Genomic DNA, 25,618 nt, shown 5'->3' with positions numbered 1-25,618 from the left:
ACTATCCGAACGTGGCTGATGCCAGCGCCACCATGACTGGCTTCCGTGCTGGTGGCACATAAAAAGCACCAACCGACCGTGGCCGCTGCCAGCCTCCCCTGGCAACTGTGCTGGTGGCACGTAAAAAGCACCCACTACATTCACGGAGTGGTTGACGTTAGGAAGAGCATCCAGCTGTAGAAACACTGCCAGATCAGACTGGAGCCTGGTGCAGCCTCCTGGCTTCCCAAATCCCGGTTGAACCATCCAGGCCGTGCTAGCATGGTAAACGGGCATTAAACGATGGTGATGATGATGATGAGGGAGAGAATTCACAAAAAAAACAGAAGACGAAGACAGGTGGCGTAGAAAACAAACAGATGTATTAGTATAACGCTATATATATATATCTATGTATATGTATGTATAGGTATGTATATAAATATGTATATATATATGAATATGTATAATTTATAAGATAAGGGCAAAAATTTTATCCTATATCAATTATATATGAATATGTATAAATATGTATATATATATATATATATATGAATATGTATATATATGTATGTATACATATATGTATATGTATGTATACACACACACACACACATATATATATATACACACACACACATATATATATATATATACATACATCAGCCACGTTTGGATGGTGTTTTTTACGTGCCACCGTCATGGGTATCATAACTACAATCTTCATTTGATTTTTTATTTTGATGTTGGTGTTGATTTTCTTGACTCAATTGGTCTCCTCAAGCACAAAGGTTAGCACAGCAGGCCATCCTGCAAGCCATGAAGTCGCTTCATTTGTCGGGTCTTCACAGTCACAGAGATCTCGATCTTTCGTCATAGTCTCTGTGAGGTCCAACGTACGAAGGTCATGCTTGACCACCTCATCCCATGTCTTCCTGGGTCTACTTCTATCCCGGATTCCTTCAACAGTTTGGGAGTTGCACTTCTTCACACATCTCTCCTCATCCAGCCGTAGTATATGGCCATACCAACGCAAACGTCTCTTCTGCACGCTGCATCTGATGCTTATGTCCAACATTTCTTTCAGGGCGCTTACACTCTGTCATGCCTGGACACTGACATTACACATCCAGCAGATCATGCTAGCTTCATTTCTTTCAAGCCTACGCATGTCCTTCGCAGTCACAGCCCATGTTTCACTGCCATAAAGCATGGTAGTTTGCACACATGCGTCGTACAATCTACCTTTCACTCTGAGTGAGAGACCCTTTGTCGCCAGTAGAGGAAGAAGCTTTCTAAACTTTGCCCAGGCTATTCTTATTCTAGTGGTAACACTCTCTGAGCATCCATCCCCACTACTAACTTGGTCACCTAGGTAGCGGAAACTATCAACCACCTCTAGTTTCTCCCACTGGAGTGTAATAGAATCTGTTTTCTGAGTATCTGTGGTTTCTATTGCCCCTGTGCATCTGCTGCACACGAAAGCTATCTTCTCGGTAAATAATGCAAAGTTCTATCTTCCCTCATGCCAGGAATGTGTTTAATTGGTTTATCGAATTGTTTTACACCACTAAAATAAGTGGGTATTCAAGGAATGTGTTTGTGGATAGTTAATGGGTTGGATGTGGTGCTGATGGAAGAGTAATAACTCTTGAAATTTGCCTATACACCCTTTTCTGTCTTTGATTAGCATCAGGACGGGCATCCAGCCGTAGAAACCAAAACCAGACCAGACTGGCTTACCAGTTCCAGTCAAACCATCTCACCCATGCCATGATAATGATGATAATTGATTTGTTTACATTGACATATTACTATATGAAATGTCCACTTGCAGTGCTAGCACTGAATTCTATAGAAAACCTACAAACATATAAGTAATATATATATAATGTGTATGCATGTTTATGTGTGTATGTGTATATTATCTTTTACTTATTTCAGTCATTAAAAAGTGGCCATGCTGGAGCGCTGCCTTGAGATTTTAGTCGAATAAATCAACCTTAGTGGATTGTTTTTTTATTTTTTAAGTCTGGTACTTGTTCTATCAGTCTTTTTTGCTGAACTGCTAAGTTACAAGAACATAAACACACCAATACCGGTTATCAAGTGGTGGTGGGGGTGACAAGTGCATGCACACATATCATCATCATTTAGCATCCAGTTTCCATGCTAACATGAGTTGGACAGTTTGACAGAAGCTGACCAGCTGAAGGGCTGTTCAGGTTCCATGTCTGTTTTGGCATGATTACAGAGTGTATTGGGTGCTTTTACTTGCTGAATGCAACACCATGTGGTTGGGAAGCAAGCTTCTTACCACACAGCCATGCCCGCACACACACACATACAGAGGGTACAATAATTTCATGCAGTTGCATTGTTTGTTTTTGATTTTGTTGACTATACAGTCTAGTAGGCACCGTCTGTGAGAAAAAGAACACTATGACACAATCCACTTTGCCAGAAATTTGGAAACAAAATGCTGTACTACTTGACAGTTGCGTCAGGAGCTCCAATACGAACATTTCAGACTGGGTGTCGATCTAAGGACTGATACTGAGAGGGATAAAAATCAAACATCCAATTAACATTATGGTGTTTGGAGTGTTCACTAGTAGTGGTGACGTTATGCTTCCATTCATCTTCCTGCACGGTCTCAGACTCAACCCGGAGGCCTACATCAAGTGTCTGGGTAGGGTAGTGCTGCTCTGGGTCAAGAGGGTGGCTGCTCTAAAGATCCTATATCCGGCAACAGGAATCTGCACCATGTCACACAAGCAGGAGAACCCAGACATGGCTGTCAGACAATTTCTGTGACCATCCGTTCGTGGCCATTGCCAGCCTCGCCTGGCCCCGTGCCAGTGGCACGTAAAAAGCACCATCCGTCCGTGGCCGTTTGCCAGATCCGTCTGGCACCTGTGCGGGTGGCATGTAAAAAGCACCCACTACACTCACGGAGTGGTTGGCGTTAGGAAGGGCACCCAGCTGTAGAAACACTGCCAGATCAGACTGGGCCTGGTGCAGCCTTCTGGCTTCCCAGACCCCAGTTGAACCGTCCAACCCATGCTAGCATGGAAAGCGGACGCTAAATGATGATGATATCACCCCAAACATCTGACCACCTAACTCTGCAAACCCCCTTGATTATTATGTGTGGGGAACAGTTGAGCAAGAGATCAACAAAACTTGTGACCCCAAAGATTATGGCAGCATTCATCAACTGAAACAAGGAAACCATCCAGAAGAGTTGCAGGAGATTCTGAAGTCATTTGAAGGCCATGGTTGAAACCAATGGCGATTTTTATTGAATATGTTTACTCTTTTTATATTTCAAGATATCTTTATGTAATTTAGGTAAATATATCTGTTAAAATGAGAGGTCAGTGTTATTTTCATTTTTGTGTAATTTAAGCAACAGTTTATTCACCACACCCTGTACATATATTATACTTGGGGAAGGTAACTTTTTTTTGCCAAGTAAACACATGCACTATTTATATGACCTTCACTTTAGAATTTTTTTTGTTTTATATTTAGTGTATACGCCCATCAAAGTTCTTTCATCACGTATTCTGTGACCTCATTAGTGACTGTGCCATGTGTTTCTTCTTGTCCTGCTTATTCCATTTTTATCATATATAAATATATACGTGGTAAAATATGACTTTCAAGCGGTGGGCCTCACAGAGGCAATGACAAGCAACCAAGACCTTTGGAGATATGCTGTGATTGAGAAGACTTGGCAAGTCATGCGAGATCGTAACCGTGGCCAATGCCAGCATCACGTAATTGGCCCATTTAAAAGTACCCTTCAATCATCGGGCAATATGCTGTGCTTGAGAAGACCTTTTGAGTCAAGTGAAGTTGTGGCTGATGCCAGTGCCACCTGACTGGCACCTATACTGGTGCCATGTAAAAGGCACTATTTGAGCTTGGTCGATGCCAGTGCTGCCTGACTGGCCCCAATGCTGGGGGCCGCTCTTAGAGTGGTTGGTGTTAGGAAGGGCATCCAGCTGTAGAAACCTTACCAGATCAGATTGGAGCCTGGTACAGCTTCCCAGTTTACTAGTCCTCAGTCAAACCGTCCAACCCATGCCACCATGGAAAGCAGATGTTAAATGATGTTGATGTAAATGTCGATTAATAAGAATGAATGCTCAACACCACATTACTGGATAAAGATTATTTGTTTATTAAGGTTACTATTGGTTTCTTGTTAAGAAAATATCTTAATATCTTAACTTTTCAAGCTGATCACATGGAGGAATGGTGTTTGTCTCCATTTTGGATTAAAAATGGAGACAAGCACCACCACCTCTCCATGTGATTGGCTTACGATATTTTCTTGAGATGAAATCAGTGGTAGCTTTAAAACGCAAGCACCAGACTCCAGTCTGATTTGGCATGGTTTCTATGGCAGGGTGCTTTTACGTTCTACCAACATGGGTGCCATTTGTGTGACACCGGTATCTGCCATGAATGCAATTTTGCTCAGTTTCTTAAGTCTATTCAAGCATGACATAATGCCAAGGGTCTCAGTCATTGCCTTCATGAGGCCCAACATTCAAACCAAAGGTCTCAGTCATTGCCTCCATGAGGCCCAACACTTGAAAGGTGCTTTGTACGTGCCACCACCTGCACAGATGCCAATTACATAACACCAGCATTAGCCACAGCTGCGATTTCACTAGGCTTGACAAGTCTTCTGAAGTACAGCATATCACCTAAGTCATTGCCTCTGTGAGGCTCATGTTCAAAAATCATGCACTACCATGCATCCCATGTCTTTCTGGGTCTACCTCTATCATAGAGGTTCCTTTCACAGTTAGAAATCGGCACTTCTTTACACAGCTGTCCTTGTTCATACACATCACATGATCATACTAGCACAGTCATCTCTTGCACACGATACATCTGATGCCTCTTATGCCTAACTTTTCTCTCTGGATACTTACACTCTGCCGAACATGCACACTGACATTGCACATCCAGCAAAGCATGCTGGCTTCGTTTCTTTCAAGCCTACGCATATCCTTGGTTGTCGGCCTATGTTTTACTGCCATGTAGCATAGCTGTATGCACACAGGCATCATATAATCTGCCTTTCACTCTGAGAGAGAGGCTCTCTGTTGCCAGCAGATGTAGTGGCTCTCTGAACTTTGCTCAGCCTAATCTTATTCTCACAGCTACACTCTCAGTACATCCACCTCCGCTATTAACTTGGTCTCCTAGATAATGGAAGCTATCTACTATTTCTAGCTTACCCCACTAGCAGGTGATGAAGTCTACTTTCTATACAGTTTTGGTGTTTATTGTACTGTGCATCTTCCACATACAAAAGCTATTTTCCCCGTTAACTTTCCTCTGATATTGTTGTACTTTTTATGTGTCCAAAGTTTACCCCGGGTGCATCTTATGGAGTTTCTACCTACACCTCTTTTAAAGATCGAGCAGAGCCATCAGCTTGAAGAAATTTATGATTTGTCTGCCTTCCTACTTAGACTTTGATTTTTGCTAGGTTAATTCTAAGGCCCTATGATTCTAGACCTTGCTTCCATACCTGGAACTTCTCTAGTTCTGGTAGTGATTCAACTATAAGAGCAAGGTCATCAGCATAGAGGAGCTCCCAGGGGCAGCCTGTCTTAAATTCCTTTGTTATTGACTGGAGGACTATGATAAACAAGAGGGGCCTGAGCACTGATCCTTGGTGAACCCCTACTTGTACCCTGAATTCTGCCAACCTTCACCTTACTGGTAGCATCCCTGTACAAGCCTTGTACAGCTCTCACCAACCTCTCATCTATCCCTAGTTCTGCATTGACCACCAGATAAGGGATTGGGGGACCCTGTCAAAGGCTTTCTCCAAGTCAACAAAGGCCAAGTACCGAGGTTTACCTTTGGCTAAGTATTTCTCCTGATGTTGCCTTACCAGAAATAAAGTATCAGTGGTGTTTCTCCCTGGCACAAAACCAAACTGCATCTTATCTAAACTAAGTCTTTTCCTAATTAGTTGGGCTATGACTCTCTCCGAATTATTATTATGTACTCCTTAAATGATAATGATGATACTCCTTTCTAGTCAGCTAGTGCCCCTCCCGCTTCTTTTTTGTCTTCTTCCTTTTCCCTTTCTCCTTGTAGAGGCTTGCCCTGGGAAGTTTGCTGGATTGCAGAAATTAATTCATTAATTAGTAACTGCGTTTTAAACTTTACAAGACATGTACAAGAGCCTGCTATGAAACAAAGCCACCATTCTTAATAATGTTTAAAAACACAATGTTATTCATGACCACTATAGTATTTGTTTTTTGTTTGTTCCTTCTCGAGCCATGCCTGGTTTCTTGGCGTATAGGTTCCCCACCTGGACGCGACGCCGGTCTGTTGTAGATGAGCTGCAAGATGCAGGAGGAAAGAGTGAGAGAAAATTGTGGCGAAAGAGTCAGCAGAAGTTTCACCATTACCTTCTGCCAGAGCCTCGTGGAGCTTAAATGTTTTCGCTCATAAACACACACATCACCCGGTCTGAGATTCGAACCTGCGAGTCCGCTGCTCTAACCACTAGGCCATGTGCCTCCACACACCACTATAGTATCACTTCCAGTGGGAGAATTCACTTTAAGTCATCAAAGAACTGTTTGGTTTTTGCACGTATTATTCATTGAAATTGTATTATTTCTAGCAATTTCTTTTATTCATCCCAAAATCAAATTTTTGATCTTGTCAGTAAAATTGCTACATGTTTTATTAAACTTAGATAAACTTAGATATGTTTTGACCAAAGATTGGTCCAGACCATGTCTATCTTAATAGCACCACCTGATAGGATTATCTAAGTTTCGTTTATGGTCCATTCAAGTAGTGAGTTTTTGTTGGGTGAGTTGTATCCAATTATTGGTGGCTTATCCGGTATTTACTTTAAATTTACTGGAAATTTAGATGTATAAGTCAGACACTTTTCTGTTTATATATAAAAAAAAATAATGCCGCATGAGGAGTTGATTAACGTAAAAGAAGTCATTCTTACCTCAATTATTAAGTTTGGTTATTCCCTTAGCCATCTGAACACTGTAATTTGTACTTTTTTTCAGCATGGTATTGGCTGTTGATTTTGTCATTCTATATTCTGAACTCATATTGCCAACACTTGTTCTATTTCCATGTTTACATATTTCATTCTTACTTTTTATGGTAATTAATTTTCACACTCACTTACGTTGGTCCTTGATTATATTTTTAGAAAAAATATTATTTTCTATACATCTATATAAAAAAATGAAAATCTGCAAGTTACATGAAATGCATATACAGACTTTGAAGTACTGTCTGTATACACACTTGCAGCCACAGCCACTTAGTGTGCGAAGTCTACTCCTGGTTTGTGGTTCAAATTTTAGCTCATTAGCTGAATATAAATTTCTTTAAAAAAACTGTTCTCTATACCATTTGTTCATTTAGCATACCGTTGTGTTTTTTCCTTCAATTATTTTCCTTGAATGATAAATTAACTAGATCTCCCTTGATTAAAGCTAGTATTCTATTAAGTAAATGAATAAGTAACACTTGAATTTATTAACCATATCATTTCTTCAATATAATACAGTAAATTAAGTTTTTTTTTTTGAGAACATCAGCAACTAGCTTCAAAAAGGTGTAAACATGCGTATTTTGTGTAAGTTAAGAAATGGTGATGAGTGAAAATTTTGTAAATATAATTATAAGCATCCACTGTATATTGATGATAGAAAATAGTTTAATATTAGAGTATTAAAATGGTTAAATATCATCGTTTAGTGTCCGCTTTCCATGCTAGCATGGGTTGGACGGTTCAACTGGGGTCTGGGAAGCCCTAAGGCTTATAAAGTCCAATAGAAAAAAATGGGCATTAATGCATATAAAACCAGACAGAAAAAATAGGCATTAATGCCTTTTCTTTTTTTTTTTAACGGGGTTTAATACTCTAATATTTAACCATTTTCTATCGTCAGTATATGGTGGAAGCTTATAATTATATTTACAAAATGACTTCAAAATGTTTTGATAGGGTCAAATGTCATGCTTGGTGCCTGCTATCTGCTGGTATATAAGCCTGCTTTGCCAGTACCAGTTTTTATGAATGGTAATCGAAATCGATCAACATCAATGGAAATTGCAGCTGTGATACCAGTGCTGGTGGTACGTAAGAGAACCATCCGATCGTGGCCGTTTGCCAGCCTCGTCTGGCACCTGTGCTGGTGATACGTAAAAAGCACCTACTACACTCACGAAGTGGTTGGCGTTAGGAAGGGCATCCAGCCGTAGAAACATTGCCAGATCAGACTGGGCCTGGTGCAGCCTTCTGGCTTCCCAGACCCCAGTTGAACCGTCCAACCCATGCTAGCATGGAAAGCGGACACTAAACGATGATGATGATGATGATGATGATATAAACTTAGTTTAGTGACATCTTTGGATAGGATATGCTTTTAAACTATTCTATTATTTACACCCTTATTCTGCTATCCATCCTCTTGATTGACTGATTATAGTCCCACCCACTTTGCATTTTTTAAATGCTGGTAATTCTGATCTGAAATTTCGCTTGTTGATTCATCAGCATGTCCCTGCTCGCTTGTATATTTGGTAAACCTGATGAGTTGTGAGTTGCATAACATGTTACATATTTTTTGTGGATATTCTGCATACTATGCCTGACTGTACCATTTTTATGTCACAATAAAGACTCTTAATAAAATAATTGTAGCAATGTACCAGATAACTCATTCATCTGTTTTTATTTAATGCCCTGTCCCTCTCATAATTCCTTGTCTTCTGAGTTATTTGGTTACCCTGCCAGTGCTGGTGCCATGTTAAAAGCATCCAGTCCACACTGTAATGTGGTTCACATTTGGAAAGCATCCAGTTGTAAAAATCATGCTAAAACTAACCTCACCTGTGCTAGTGTCACATAAAAAGCACTGAGTCCACTTAGTAGAGTGACTGGTGTTAGGGAGGGAATCCAGCCGTAAAATCCCTGCCAAAACAGACACAGTAGCCTAGGGTAGATTTTCTACCTGGGTGGCTCCTGGAAGATGGACATTAAATGACAATGGTGGTAAGTAGCTTGCTTCCCAACCACATGGTTCCGGGTTCAGTCCCACTGTGTGGCACTTTGGGCAAGTGTCTTCTACTATAGCCTCGGGCCGACCAAAGCCTTGTGAGTGGATTTGGTAGATGGAAACTGAAAGAAGCCCGTTGTATGTATGCATATGTATGTATATATATGTGTGTGTTTGTGTGTCTGTGTTTGTCCCCCCAACATCGCTTGACAACCGATGCTGGTGTGTTTACGTCCCCATAACTTAGCGGCCCGGCAAAGACCGATAGAATAAGTACTAGGCTTACAAAGTCCTGGGGTTGATTTGCTCGACTAAAGGTGGTGCTCCAGCATGGCCACAGTCAAATGACTGAAACAAGTAAAAGAGTAAAGAGTATATATATATACATACACGCATATTACTATGTATTATATGAATATACATGTGTATACTATATTTATATGAATGCATATATGTATATGAGAGCTCCTACCTCTGCTGGTAACAAAGGGCCTCTCACTCAGAGTGAAAGGCAGACTATATGATGCCTGTGTGTGAACATCCATGCTACATGGCAGTGAAACATGGGCTGTGACAGCCAAGGACATGCATTGGCATGAAAGAAATGAAGCTAGTATGCTTTGCAGGATGTGTAATGTCACTGTGCATGCACAACAGAGTGTTAGCAGCCCGAGAAAATAGTTGGGCATAAGAGGCATCAGATGTAATATGCAAGAGAGATGACTGCGCTGCTTGGGTCATGCGATGCATATAGACAAGGACATCTGTGAAGAAGTGTCACACTCTAATGGTGGAGGAAACTTGTGGAAGAGGTAGATCCAGGAAGACATGAGACAAGGTTGTGAAGCATAACTCTGAATGTTGGGCTTCATGGAGGCAATGACAAGCAACCGAGACCTTTGGCAATATGTCATGCTTGAGAAGACCCATCATGCCAAGTGAGATTGTAGTCATGGCCAATGCTAGTGTTGCATAACTAAACCCATTAAAAGCACCCTTCAATTGTTGGGGGATATGCTGTGCTTGTGAAAACCTGTTGGGCCAAGTGAAATCATAGTCATGGCTGATGCCAGTGCCTATTTCTTTACTACCCACAAGGGGCTAAACACAGAGAAGGTCAGACAAACGGATTAAGTCGATTATATCGACCCCAGTGCGTAACTGGTACTTAATTTATCGACCCTGAAAGGATGAAAAGCAAAGTCGACCTCGGCGGAATTTGAACTCAGAACGTAACGGCAGATGAAATACCGCTAAGCATTTCGCCCGGTGTGCTAACGTTTCTGCTAGCTCATTGTCTTATGCCAGTACCGTCTGACTGGCACCCATACCAGTGGCATGTAAAAATCACCGTTTGAGCATTGGGCCTCATGGAGGTAGTGACAGGTGACCAAGAACTTTGGCAATATACCGTGATTATGTAGGCTTATCAAGCCACATGAGACCATAGTCGTGGTCGATGTTGGTGTGAGATCAATAGCACTTGTGCTAGTGGCACATAAAAACACCCACTACACTCTTGGAGTTGCTGGCATTAGGAAGGGCATCCAGCAGTAGAAACCTTGCCAAATTAGATGGGAACCTGGTGCAGCTCCATGGCTTACCAGAATTCATTCAAACCGTCCGACCCATGCCAGCATGGAAAAAACGACATTAAATTATGATGATGAATGCCTGTATTTATTTACACACACACATTGCAACTTGCCACATTAATCATTTATAGTTTTCACTTTACCATTTTATTGAATCTGCCACTGATTCCTATGGTATTTTTTTATAAACTGACAAAATGAGTTTAGCTTAACCCTAGGCAACAGAGTAAGTTAATGAGGATTAATTCTGTCTGAAATCATCGATGATCTGATGCTCTCGCTTGCTGTAGAGAGGTTGTCTCACTCGGCGTCAATAGATAAGAGCTTTGCCCATTGCCAAGAGTTGTTTTGACTCTTATTTCTAGCAATGCCGGTGCTGACTTGCACTCTTAGTCACTTTAGTGACAATTGTAATTGTGCCTTTTGGTTTTAAATTGCAACTAGCCATGATAGATCGTTAGCCACCACACACATTTTTTTGTCTCCTTTTTTTCTCTCCTTGTTTTTTCTGTAGAAGAGCGTAGACCCGAAACGTAAAAGACTTTTTCTATTCCTGAGCATTATACTAATACATCTGTTTCTTTTGTACACCACCCATCTTCGTCTTTTGTTTTTATCGTAAACTTTCCCTATATATATATATACACAGTGATCCCTTGTTTATCGCGGTAGATTGGTTCCAAGACCGGCCTCGATAACAGAATTTCCACGAAGTAGGGACACCACTTTTACAGTATTTATTCAATGTGTATTTGGACTTATAAAACCCTCCCTGCAATGTGAACAACCCACCCATTACAGTAGTCTATTAATAACGAAGACAACTATTAAGCAATAACACTCTAGATTTTAAAAAAAATAAAGATTGTTACTGTACTCAACACAAAAGAAGCTTGGGAGCCATTGCAGGGGATGAAAACGCAAAGTTTAATGCAAAGAAGCCAAAAAAAAATCACACACAACACAGCGTAAAGTAGTGCAATAAACCACTCAGCGAGAAAGCTTGAAGCGAAATGGCCGTGAGAGAGTGACAAGTGAAGATGCTGCAGATCTGAGCATCGGTCAGAGCACCAATCATAGGATAGATTACAAAATAGAAAGCTGTGATTCGTTGTCTCTTTCCATTGCACCAATCACAGCCCGTCTTGAGTTCAAATACCCCTGTATATGCTGTTTTGCTATTTTACGCTTGTTTTGTTGTTCCTAGACTAGGAAATAATATTTATTATTAAGGATTGGTTCGAAATTGAACCAATCCTATGACTGGCACCCGGCAGTTGCCAGGACCGCTGGACTGACTCCTGTGCAGGTGGCAAGTGAAGAAACACCATTTCGACCCTGTGCTTGAGGAGATCCATTGAGTCAAGTACACCAAGATCAAAATCATTGGAAACTGCAGTTGTGATCCCTGTGCCGGTGGCACGTAAAAAGCACCATCCAAACGTGGCTGATGCCAGCGCCACCTTGACTGGCTTCCGTGCCGGTGGCACGTAAAATGCATCAATCCGATTGTGGCCGTTGCCAGGCGAGGCTGGCACCTGTGTAGGCGGCACGTAAAAAGCACCCACTACACTCACGGAGTGGTTGGCGTTAGGAAGGGCATCCAGCTGTAGAAATACTGCCAAATCAGACTGGAGCCTTTGCAGCCATCTGGCTTCTCAGATCCCTGGCCAAACCATCCAACCCATGCTAGCATGGAGAACGGACGTTAAACGATGATGATGATGATTTTAATGGATTTAATGACAAATTTTAGGTTTTCATGTTTATATATATTCTAAAAATCCACGAAGTCGTGAATCCATGATAGTTGAACCGCGAAATAGCAAGGGATGGATATATATATATATATCTCCAAAATTAAGGAATGGATTTTTATTCTTTTACACAGCAACCCCAACTGCTAACCATAAGCTATAAAACAATTTTTTCAGCTCATAGATCTTCGATATAAGGAAAATTTACAACCTTCTACATCAATAAACCACTACTGTTTTTTATACCATCTGCTCGTAGCTTTCTAACTTGCTACACCTTGAACTTTTACCTATGTTCTTTTATTTGTTTCAGTCATTTGACTGCAGCCATGCTGGAGCACCACCTTTAGTTGAACAGATCGACTCCAGGACTTATTCTTTGTAAGCCTAGTACTTATTCTATTGGCCTCTTTTACCGAACCGCTAAGTTACAGGGACATAAACACACCAGCATCGGCTGTCAAGCAATGGTGGGGGAACAAACACAGAGGTACAAACATATACACACACACATATATATATGTATGTGTACAACAGGCTTCTTTCAGTTTCCATCTACCAAATCCACTCACAAGTCTTTGGTTGGCCCAAGGCTATAGTAGAAGACACCTTAGGTGCCACGCTGTGGGACTGAACCCAGGAGCGTGCAAGCTTTTTACCACACAGCCACTCTTGCACCTATATATATATTTGGTTAATAAAAACTTTTGTATCTTCCATCTCTCATTAACCAAATACATAATGAACCCTGTGAACCGCTAAGTTATGGGGGCATAAACACACCACCATTGGCTGTCAAGCGATAGTGGGTGGACAAACACAGAGACACAAACATTACACACACATGCATACCTATATGTATATATATATATATATCTATATATATATATATATATATATATATTATATATATATATATACATGATGGGCTTCTTTCAGTTTCCGTCTACCAAATCCACTCACAAGGCTTTGGTCAGCCTGAGGCTATTGCAGAAGACACTTGCCCAAGGTACCACACAGTGGGACTGAACCCAGAACAATGTGGTTGGTAAACAAGTTACTTACCACACAGCCACTCCTACACCTATACTCTCTCTTTACTTGTTTCAGTCATTTAACTGTGGCCATGCTGAAGCAACGCCTTTAATCAAGCAAATCGACCCCAGGACTTATTCTTTGTAAGCCTAGTACTTATTCTATCAGTTTCTTTTACCGAACCGCTAACTTATGGGGACGTAAACACACCAGCATCGGTTGTCAAGCGATGTTGGGGGGGACAAACACAGACACACACACACATCACACACACACACACACACATATATACATATATATGACAGGCTTCTTTCAGTTTTCGTCTACCAAATCCACTCACAAAGCTTTGGTCAGCCCAAGGCTATAGTAGAAGACACTTGCCCAAGGTGCCATGCAGTGGGACTGAACCTGGAACCATGTGGTTTGTAAGCAAGCTACTTACCACACAGCCACTCCTATATATATATTTGGTTAATAAAAACTCTTGTATCTTCCATCTCTCATTAACCAAATACATAAGGAACTCTCTTTACTCTTTTACTTGTTTCAGTCATTTGACTGCGGCCGAACCGCTAAGTGATGGGGACATAAACACACCAGCATCGGTTGTCAAGCAATGCTAGGGGACAAACACACACGCATATATATACATATATACGACGAGCTTCTTTCAGTTTCCGTCTACCAAATCCACTCACAAGGCTTTGGTCGGCCCGAGGCTATAGTGGAAGACACTTGCCCAAGGTGCCACGCAGTGGGACTGAACCCGGAACCATGTGGTTGGTAGACAAGCTACTTACCACTCAGCCACTCCTGCGCCTATTTCTGCAAGTGACCGTGCTTTACCAGTGAACCACCAGGCATAAACCATTTGTTTTATTATCTAATAGCTACAACCAATTTCCGATTTCCAGGAGTAAGGTGTTATAAAGTAACATGCCACAAAAATGAAAAGAATAACACTGGATGTTTTGCTAAAGGATATACCTATACCCAGTAGGAAGGATTATATAAGTGAACTTTTGGAAAAATTCAACCAATTCATACAAAGTATGTGGTGGAAAGTTTTCTTCTTTGACAGAAAAGTTAAATGAAATGACAAACCTGAATATGGAGACCCACTAAGAAAAGTATTCAAATTGGAAGGAGCCACTAACTAACCAACACCTACCCAGATTTGAAGAGGAATTTTATTGTATTGTTAAGAATGTGAAGTTCAGGAAATACCCTAGAAGGTACAATATACGTCAGTAGGCAATTAGAAAATTACTTGATGACTTCAAGAAAGCTCCAGGGATACTTGTACCAGAAGACGAAACAAGAAACATTTACATTGTTGATATTGCATTATATAAGAATATGATTAGGAATTACTCAGCAAATATAGACACTAATAAAGTGTCTTTAAAAAGAATTAACAATACAAGGTTATAAGTCTCCAGAGATTTAGCTATAGCTGATATAACCGAGCCTTACATCCCTAGAAAACCCCAGATTATGATTAAGGATCATCAACCTAACTTTCTAATTAACCCCTCAGATTGATCTGTCCTTCTAAATCAGATATAGGGATTCTTAGTAAGAAAATCATCGACAGAGTACTACTTGCCCTAAAATCTAAAATTAGATTAGCCTTCTGGTCAGATACCCAAGAGGTAATTGGCTGGTTTAAGCTTCTAGAAATTAACAAAAATAGTAAATTCTTGAAAAATTAAACAGAGAGTTATTATGCCACTATTAACCCAATCCTCCTCAATAAAGCCTTGATTTATAGTATGAAAAATTCCAATTTGTCCTGATGTGAAATAGATATAATAGTTGCAGTGCAAACTACTTTAGTATATTTTGATGGCAGATTATGAAGTAGATCAGATAGAGAGAATGCTTTTGATATAGCAATGGGATCATCTAACTCCGCACAGGTCATAGACTTAGTCAGAATATATATATCCTTTCATTAATTCAGTCTTCCTTTCCAGTAGAAGGAAGTCTATATAGGGGTGACACCATATTTTTCCTGGACAGAAAAGTACAACTAGAAAGGTATAGGAAACATTTCTTTAGACTTTTTAAGATTTTAGAACTCAACATTACTATAGGAACAAATTAGTGTAGAGTAGAGTAATTTTCCTTGATGCTACCTTTTGTCTTGATACTGGATTATTTGAATCATTTCATAAACCAAATAATAATTATTAAGTATATAAATGTAGCGCCCAACCATCCACTTCAACAATATGGGTATTAATTAAAAATATTTCTGCATGAGTGGCTGTGTGGTAAGTAGCTTGCTTACCAACCACATGGTTCCGGGTTCAGTCCCACTGCATGGCACCTTGGGCAAGTGTCTTCTACTATAGCCTCGGGCCGACCAAAGCCTTGTGAGTGGATTTGGTAGACAGAAACTGAAAGAAGCCCGTCATATATATGTATATATATATGTATATATATATATGTATGTGTTTGTGTGTCTGTGTTTGTCCCCACAACATCGCTTGACAACCGATGCTGGTGTGTTTATGTCCCTGTAACTTAGCGGTTTGGCAAAATACACCGATAGAATAAGTACTAGGCTTACAAAGAATAAGTCCTGGGGTTGATTTGCTCGACTAAAAGGTGGTGCTCCAGCATGGCCACAGTCAAATGACTGAAACAAGTAAAAGAGTAAAGAGTATGAATCTCTAGGTTATCTGCTAATAAAAAAATTACAGTACTGCTTTAGCTAGGGCTGGATACAGTGAGAAAATTCATTACATACATGACACAAACATACACAACCCTGCCAAGTCCTCCAACAATAATACAGACTACACCAACACAACATTACTGTATGTGAACTGACTCAGATCGAGAACACTGGCCACTAAGAATCGGTCAAGGCAATAAACTACTAACCAAAACTCACACACAACACAATAATTCTACTGCTCATGGCACAATGAATTGTTTCAATCCTGTACAACACATTAAAACAAGTAAGTCAAACAACAGATATAGGAATCATGATGTCCTCTGGTACAACCCAACCTTCGGTTCACATGTTTCAAGCAAGATTGCTAGGAAATTTTTTGCTGCTTTAGACAAATGTTTTTCTCTAAATCTAACAGGTACAATGCTATTTTTTAATAGACGCACCGTGAAGGTATTTTATGCTAACTTTATTTGGAGCAGCATATGCACTGCGTAAACAATAGCAAAATGGAACAACAGCTCAATAACCCACCTTCTGGAACTAGCAAACATATGCATCAAAGTGCCAACAAAGATGTAAACCACAATGAAAAGCACCAGATACATCCAAATCATGATAGCAGAAATGATTGTTATATAGCTAACACAGCAACAACATAGGAAAATGATGTCAGAACTGCCATATATACAAATAAGTATCATCAAAGTACCCATTGATGAACCTCTGTATGAGTACAAATCTTGTATATAAATGTACTGTGCACACAATGATAGTAGAAATGATTGTTATATAGCTAACACAGCAACAACATAGGAAAATGACGTCAGAACTGCCATATATACAAATAAGTATCATCAAAGTACCCATTGATGAACCTCTGTATGAGTACAAATCTTGTATATAAATGTACTGTGCACACAAGGGGTGGGTTGTATGTTTACATTGGGGCAACAGCTGATTCACTCAAGAATCGTTATCGCAACCATGTTTCCAGCTGCAAGAAAATCAATAAGAGGCATTCAACATCTTTGGCTGATTTTGTGTGGTGACTTAAGGAAGATGAAATTAAATATAACTTAATTTGGTCTATAGTTAGGTATGCAAAACCATATAATATCTTTTCCAAGAGATGCCAGCTCTTCTCCAAGGAATCCTTGTCTATTCCGTGGACAACTGACAAGATCATTTATAGAATTTGTGAAAGACTTTCAAGATGCTAACATGCATATAAATGCACTTTCACACAATGCAGTGGGAATGAATCTGAGTAGCTGTTAATGTAATCCCTCCTTAAGGTATGGATGAATTAAATTTAGCTTTAACCTCCCCATTCGTAAGTGCATCAAACCACACATGCACATATGTTTACATCTTTGTGGCTGTTTGTATGAACAAGTGTACATGCATCATACAAGTTACGTTAACGGTTATATTTAATTTTTTTTTTCGTTGTATTGCATGTTGGTTTCTTTTTTTTCATCTGTTATTCTATTATTGATCCTCAATATAAATGAAGCTATATCCTTTAATTTGCTACTTTTCTTCACAAGAATCGAGAAAATACATTGCGAAGCTGTTATTTTAACAAGTTGTATCTGTTTATCACCTGAAGAGACACATCTGCACTGTCAGATACTCCTGAAGCAGTTTTTAAGTATTCCACCTGAGGGATCAGTGCTAGATGAGTCGAAACAATTGTAGTGATTAATAAAAACTCTTTTATCTTCCATCTCTCATTAACCAAACACGTAATGAACACTATGAAAGTGACCATGGTATAAACCATGTAAGCTAGTAAGCTACCAGGTATAAACCATTCGTTTTATTATCTAATATATACGTGTGTGTGTGTGTGTAAAGGCTGGTCTTAGAATGTTGAAGTGCATAGAAAAAAAAGATAATTGGTGATCCACTGTACCCCAAAATACTTATTCATCATGGTAAAACTAAAATAGTGCTAAAACTATTATATTTGCTAGAAGAATCACCACCCTCCAGGTATTTTTTCTGCTAGAATAAACTGCTGTGATTTCTACCAATGCACAAACACACACACACACACTCATATTTATTATCTTTTTTAGATGTCAGTTATCTGCAAAGTAATTTTGATATGATAAATAAGTACCATAGTATAATATAAAATGAAAGTTAAAGGGCAATTCAATCAATTTAAATCTTTCAGTTATCTCCCCTTCCCTTATTCTTAACAAAGGCCTTCACTATGTCTACTCACAGTGTTCAATGCTCATAAGGCAAAGAGTTCTCCATCTATCATGAACAGCCACTGAAGCTGTGAAGTAAGTCACATTTTTGTTCATATGATACATCTTCAGATTTCCCTTTAGAGAGTATCTATGACATTTTAGTAGTCCTCCAACAAAACATTTACCAGTAGCAAGCTGCTTTGGGAATGCAAATGTTTTGCACCTGAACCATATGACCACTCCAGTGAAATCGTCATCTCGTTAGTAATACCTGCATGCCGCTGAGTTTACATTGAGGATCATATCTGACCACTTGATCAAAGACAGAAACTATTTAATTGTTTTATCTGGCTACAGTACAGAGTCTGTGGTTCTACTCCATGCAATAGTATAGTCATCATTCTCTCCGTCTTTTGGGGGGGAATCCTAAGTGTATCTTTCATCTGTGGAACTCATAGCAAGTTGAAGAAAGACAAAGAGGGGAACCAGCCCATATAGCCTGTTGATTTAGTCTGTCCTAGAGTCTTACAATCAATGAATTTAAAGAACCACTTAGATCATACAATTTGTAAGTTGAAACTCCTATGTAAGCTAAGATAAGTGTAGAGAGTAACTGCTGAAAATTCAAGTTTATAACCACATAAAAACCAGTTTAACGACTTATTGGTCCTACATTCTAACTTTCAGTGTTTAGTCTGGGATCTTTTGTGGTTGGTCATGTGGACGTGCACTGAGATAATATTGCATTCTTTGTTGTTTTGTCTATTCATATAAATCAGGTAAATAATCAAGTTGAACATTGTGTGATTATTTTGTCCCCTTAGAATTCCTTTTGTGTGTTTAGTAAGTGTCAAGGCTTTGACATATAGTTGCAATGAACTGTGCTGTTCTAGCATATTACAGATGTTCTTTGCCGTTATTGCTTGAGAACTATTCTTTGTTCAGCGTCTGTAGCCTTTATTCCTGGAGGTCTTTGGTGACAGCAAGATTATTGTCTATAATAGCAATTATAGTATCTAACAATTATAGTATCCAAAAGTATGCAACTGTATTTGATATGAGCGTCTCTAGCTAATTTTCTTGTTGTTACAACACTCTATGTATCAAGAACACACAGACTTCACAATCCATGAAGACCTCTCATGATGATATCCACATGTGAAATAATGCCAACTGCATATCAAAAACTAAAACTTTCTCTTCAGGTCCTGAAAACACTACCTATAAAGTGCAGCTGACATTCAAATACTATTGTTTACATATCTGGGACAATGTTGTATTACCTAGACTGTATCATCAAAAATAGGACCTGTAGCTGATTGACAATGTCACCAACATACTACAACTACAAGCTTACAGATGTGCTGGGGTTTTTTTTTGTCTTTTCTAGTACAATTACAACTAACACATCTTACAAACTGCATACCACATCTCACCAAATCCTTCCATTGCATCCACCCTTTCTTGTATCATTACTTTGAAACACTGTATAGAACACGTTATTCAATCCTTCCCATCTAGAATTGTAGTTACCTGGAATTCACATTTTAATACTGAAGTCTAAGGTTCTTCACTTAGTGGTATCTTTCATCTAATATTAAGATTACTATTTTTTTCTTATTCAGTATGAAGTTTCTGAAAAAATTATACTGTTGAAAAAAAAAATTTTTTTTTATTGATTTCATGTACACTTTTCTGAATAATATAATTTGTTGGCCACATTACACTCACATGGCAAAAGGACTTGTAATGGTCCTTAAATATCCTTAAATTTCAGTCTTGCAGTATGTTCACAGCCTATCTGTGAGCAAAAACTGGTAGAATGGCAAGAATTATATCTGCTGTTGTAAACAGGTGGTGAGTTGGTTCAACCTCCCTGTTAAAATAAATTAACTTATGATGCACACTTATTAATTGAAGTATTAGTCAAAGTAGACCCAACAACAACCAACAAAAGTGAGTAACCTTAATCCTGTTCAAGCAGAGAGTGAATGCAGCCATTCTGCTATAATCCACTTAGCTTTGTAACAAATGCTGCCTACTTACTGAATTGTCTCTGTGGTTGTGTTTTTATTGGCTCTATAAGAACTCTACATCTGAGTACCTGGATCCTTCTCATCACAAATACACTCCTTGTACGTTCTGGAAGATGTGCAAAATGCAACAAGAATTCCAGCAAGGTGTTCTGTTGCTGTTAATCTCAGATTAGCAGGTTCTCTTTGAACTAACTCCTGGAGATGTAAATTCACTGTCAATAAATATCATAAATTGATTGGAGTAAAAGTATGTGCACTCATATTTCAATTTCTCTAATCTCTATGATGATGAAATTTTACTATTAAAGATATACTTCCTTTTATCAAGTCTCTTGTTACATTGTTAGTCATTCATATCTTGCATTTAACTGCACCAACCTTTAACACCAAAAGTGTTACTGACATTGTGTTGTAGGTAGTTTGCTGAAGGAGATATGCTCCAGCAAACATCTTAAATGATGCCTTACAAGTGCTCTGTCTGGTTTAATAGCATTCTGTTGCCCTCTGTGGCCAAAATACATTTGAAAAGGGGGTAAAAGCAAGTATAAAAATAAAGGAAAACTGTGTCCTAAGTGTCTTATTTTCCATTTTTAGGTTCAGGAGTGGTGTTCTAAGATGCGTAAAGAAGGATATGTGATAGACCGACAAATCAGAGGTAAATAAAATATATATATAAAAAAAATCTAATTAACTTTCTTTTCAGAAACTATTTTTATCATCAAATAAGAATTAATAACTCAAACCAAATACATTCATTGTTATGATTCTGTTCAATCATTAGTCATCAACAAACTTTCTGTTGTCTAAAATCCTAAACCATAGGGTACTATGCCCGCAGTAAGACTGAAAAAACCACCAGGTAGATTATCAAATGATGATGTTCAGCTTTAATCAATCGCCCGGTTATAACCTGTGTCAAGAGTATTATGCATTTATTTGCCTTCCATGGTGCAGAGCTACTCAATGATTCAGATGTGACAACATAACATTGCTTCATTGTATTGATGCTATCTTACAGGAACTCAGTTCTTGTTTAATAGGAACAATACTCTTAAACAGGGCTCAGTGATTGGAATGCACATAGCTCAGTGGTTAGAGTGTCCAAGTTTGTGAGTTTGATTCTTGGACTGGGCTGTGTGTTGTGTTCTTCAGCAAGACACTTTATTTCATATTGCTCCAGGTCACTCAGCTGTAGAAATGAGTTGTGATGTCACAGGTGCCAAGTTGTATTCCCTTGGATCACATCAGTGGCATGGAGAGGGAAGGTTGGTATGCATGGGTGACTGCTGGTCTTCCATAAATAACCTCACCCAGATTTGTGCCTCAGAGAGGAACTTTCTAGGTGCAATTCCATGATTATTCATGACTAAAAGGGGTCATTACCCTTTCTTTACTCTTAACGTACTAGTTTTCTTTAATACTCAGGCTGCTATTTGACCCTTATCTTGTGAAATGGAGTCTGTTTTCTTTTTTCCACATCTTAGTGTACTGGGACATGATAATAGCATCATCATCATCAAAGTCATCATGATCGTTTAGCGTCTGCTTTCCATGCTAGAATGGGTTGGACGGTTCAACTGGAGTCTGGGAAGCCAGAAGGCTGCACCAGGCCCAGTCTGATCTGGCAGTGTTTCCACAATGTGCTGAAATTCTTTCACATAGGCTACATGATGTTACTCCTATGTAAGTTGCAGTGCTATTTCCAAATTGTCATTTCATGCATTTTATACGGGACGCAATGTCTCTAATTTTAGGTTTGTTGCATATACTTTGCAGTTGTTGGTGCAAAATGTTTTCTTAAATGCTTTTTTATACAGCAATGACATGATGGATCTACCTGATTTTCTACAACTTTGATTCTAAAGTTTTGTGTCATACAGTGCTGTTTTTTTAAATTTTCAGGTTAATTAACCTTTGGGTTAATTGATGAACATCACACCTTGTATATTTTTGTCATACCAGATTTTCTTGTCCAGTTTTCTTCTTTTTCTTTGAAGTCTAATCCAGAATTTGTCATGGTACATAGAGCACTTCTCTTAAACGAGGGACATATTCATACGGCACAGAATGCTTTTTACCTCACTAGACGTCACTGATTGGTTGAAATTGCAGAAAGTGAAGAAAAAAAACAACAAATATCTTACAAACTATAGAATTTTCTCAATAAAGCCAAGAGAAAAAGATGTTTTATAAACACATTCTACCAGTATACGAAGTTTAAAATTTTTTAGTTACCTAGAAATTATGTTAAAAACTGCCGTTCAAACTGAAAAGATCCCAATATTATAACAATTATTGACTTAACATTCACAACTGAATTGATTGGGTAACAGACAACTAAACTAGGACTAGTATTTCATACCTATTCAGTGGTGTCAAAATGATTAGCTCTTAATGACTTAGTCCACCAAACTGTTATGTACATGGAATAGTCTATCAGTGTAAGCACTGAAACAGTGCTTCATGAATTTGCAGTGCTATGTCTTAACCCTTCCTAATACTATATGCAAAAAAGCTGCTAGTTCACACCGTTCATTCATTTATTCGTTTACTTGTTTCAGGCATTTGACTGCGGCCATGCTGGAGCACCGCCTTGAGTTGAGCAAATCGACCCCAGGACTTATTCTTTGTAAGCCTAGTACTTATTCTATCGGTCTCTTTTGCCAAACCACTAAGTTACGGGGACATAAACACATCAGCATCGGTTGTCAAGCGATGTTGGGAGGACAAACACATACATATATATATATACATATATACGACGGGCTTCTTTCAGTTTCCGTCTACCAAATCCATTCACAAGGCTTTGGTCGGCCCGAGGCTATAGTAGAAGACACTTCCCCAAGGTAACACGCAGTGGGACTGAACCCAGAACCATGTGGTTGGTAAGCAAGCTACTTACCACACAGCTGATCAATAATGATGAGCTATTGGTTGAGACTTCTGACCACATAAAGTTTGCTCAGTCAGTGAACAATAGATGAATTGTCTGAAGATGTTATTGCGTATAGAAAAGTAATGAGGTTGGTGAAAGGTGATAGAGAATTTACTATCTATTTATGCCAGTTTCTCAAATACTTGAGTTCCATTTTTCCAGTTCCTCCAGAAAAATCTGAAGACAGTAACAAAACTACCAGCGATATCTCTCTATATATAAACGGCAAAATGTCTGTGTGTGTCCTTTATACAAATCCACAATTTTTCAGTTAGAGGGCTCGCACTTTCTATGGTCATTCAAAACCGTCCAAGGGTGGTCGTGCACATCTTTACATTTCTCCAGTCACCCAGCAAAGCCATTAAAAAATCAATAGCAGTGACTTTTTTGTGAATTTTCTATCCAAAACCCAATCAAAATGCCCGAAACTTGATATGCCAATTGAATGCCAGCTAGCTGTATGTGATTGGTCGGAGATTTGGACAGTACTCGCGTGTATGTGCGCACGCACGCAGCTGTATATGCATGCACTAGCACTATGACCCGGTGTTGCCGGGTCATAGTGCTAGTATAATATAATAAGGTTAGTTCAATGGCTTCATTTTTCAAACAAAGATGGCTGTGTTCATAAAGAGAAGTGTACAGGTAAGTCTCTTCTGAGTAAAAGCCATGAACGATTTTCAGTTGAAATTTAAGCTGCTAACACAATTTGTAATATTCATGTCTCTGTAAAAGACATGAGCAACACAATTCCCCAGTTCCTTAAAATTCAATCCTAAGAAATTATTATTCTCGGGCACATAAAAAGCACCATCCGATCGTGGCTGTTTGCCAGTCTTGTCTGGCACCTGTGCTGGTGGCACGTAGAAAGCACCCACTACACTCACGGAGTGGTTGGTGTTAGGACATCCAAAATATACAAGGTGTGATGTTCATCAATTAACCCAAAGGTTAATTAACCTGAAAATTTAAAAAACAGCACTGTATGACACAAAACTTTAGAATCAAAGTTGTAGAAAATCAGGTAGATCCATCATGTCATTGCTGTATAAAAAAGCATCTAAGAAAACATTTTGCACCAACAACTGCAAAGTATATGCAACAAACCTAAAATTAGAGACATTGCGTCCCGTATAAAATGCATGAAATGACAATTTGGAAATAGCACTGCAACTTACATAGGAGTAACATCATGTAGCCTATGTGAAAGAATTTCAGCACATTGGAGAGAGAGTACAATGAGAGAAAGCAAGCATCCAAATGCCATCAACATGGCATACAAAAACACAGTAGCTTAATAACAAAAAAAAGAATGGTTGAAAAATTATTTTCAGTTATGTAAAAGATCCAACCTTATGACAATACAGAAGCTATACAAATACAGGAGGCAGACCCTCACCCACATACACAGAATATGAAGAACGACTGGGTTAACAATGCAACACCATAATGATACAAAAATAAGGTTTAACCCTTTAGCATTCAAATTATTCTGTCAAATGTAAAACTTATGTATTCACACCATGTAAAATTAATCTTGCATCATTTCATGGCTTTGAGATTTCAATGATGTGATTGTTTATTTTTTAAATGACACAGTAAGGTAGCTATGAATGACCATATCTGATTAGTTTGAACACAAAATAGGTAGAATATTTTGGCCAGATATGGCCGGTTTAAACACTAAAGGTTTAAGTAAGTCCCAAGAACAATAATGTCCACCTGACATGCAAACAGGTGATGCTTGCAAATAGAAATAAAGCTTTAAGTAAGCAAAAATATCATCTGCTCCCATTCTTTCTACCATGGAGGTTTAACAACAGCAAAAAATCAGTTATAAAATGAAAACCATGCATTCATCATCATCATCATCGTTTAACGTCCGTTTTCCATGCTAGCATGGGTTGGACGATTCGACCGGGATCTGGGAAACCAGAAGGCTGCACCAGGCTCCAGTCTGATCTGGCATTGTTTCTACACCTGGATGCCCTTCCTAACACCAACCATTCCGTGAGTGTAGTGGGTGCTTTTTACATGCCACTGGCACAGGTGCCATGCAAGGCTGGCAATGGCTACGATCGGTTGGTGCTTTTTACGTGCCACCGGCATTCAAAAGAAAAATGTATACCTGTTGAGAAACTACAGATTGGTGTTGCAAAAAATTTTGTGGAACATAAACAAACACAAACTGCTTTGGAAAAGAAAAAGAAATGAAATATAAGCAAAATGCAACTGGTAAGTGTGTTTATGGGCTTTATCAGTTATCACTTTATCCAATACTAGCACTATC

General features: G+C 39.0%; 1 protein-coding gene across 3 annotated transcripts in view; it reads left to right on the top strand.

Moving 5' to 3' along the window:
* LOC115219725 (charged multivesicular body protein 3) overlaps nucleotides 1–25,618 on the top strand; it is a 62,565-nt gene that overhangs the window by 5,701 nt on the left and 31,246 nt on the right. Inside the window, exons 1-3 of one of the 3 annotated variants that reach the window (XM_029789940.2) lie at nucleotides 9,384–9,388; nucleotides 16,327–16,331; nucleotides 20,988–21,048. In XM_029789940.2, the coding sequence (XP_029645800.1) occupies nucleotides 21,009–21,048 (40 nt within the window). In that variant the 5' untranslated portion in view covers nucleotides 9,384–9,388; nucleotides 16,327–16,331; nucleotides 20,988–21,008. Of the gene's footprint in view, nucleotides 1–9,383; nucleotides 9,389–16,326; nucleotides 16,332–20,165; nucleotides 20,314–20,987; nucleotides 21,049–25,618 lie in introns of those variants that run through there. The other 2 variants (XM_036509477.1, XM_029789939.2) reach the window with 2 other exon arrangements.

Source organism: Octopus sinensis, linkage group LG15 (assembly GCF_006345805.1).
Source record: "Octopus sinensis linkage group LG15, ASM634580v1, whole genome shotgun sequence".
In the NCBI taxonomy this organism is placed as follows: Eukaryota; Metazoa; Mollusca; class Cephalopoda; order Octopoda; family Octopodidae; genus Octopus; species Octopus sinensis.
Note: the sequence above shows the minus strand (reverse complement) of the source record. Positions and strands in the feature narration are given on the sequence as shown.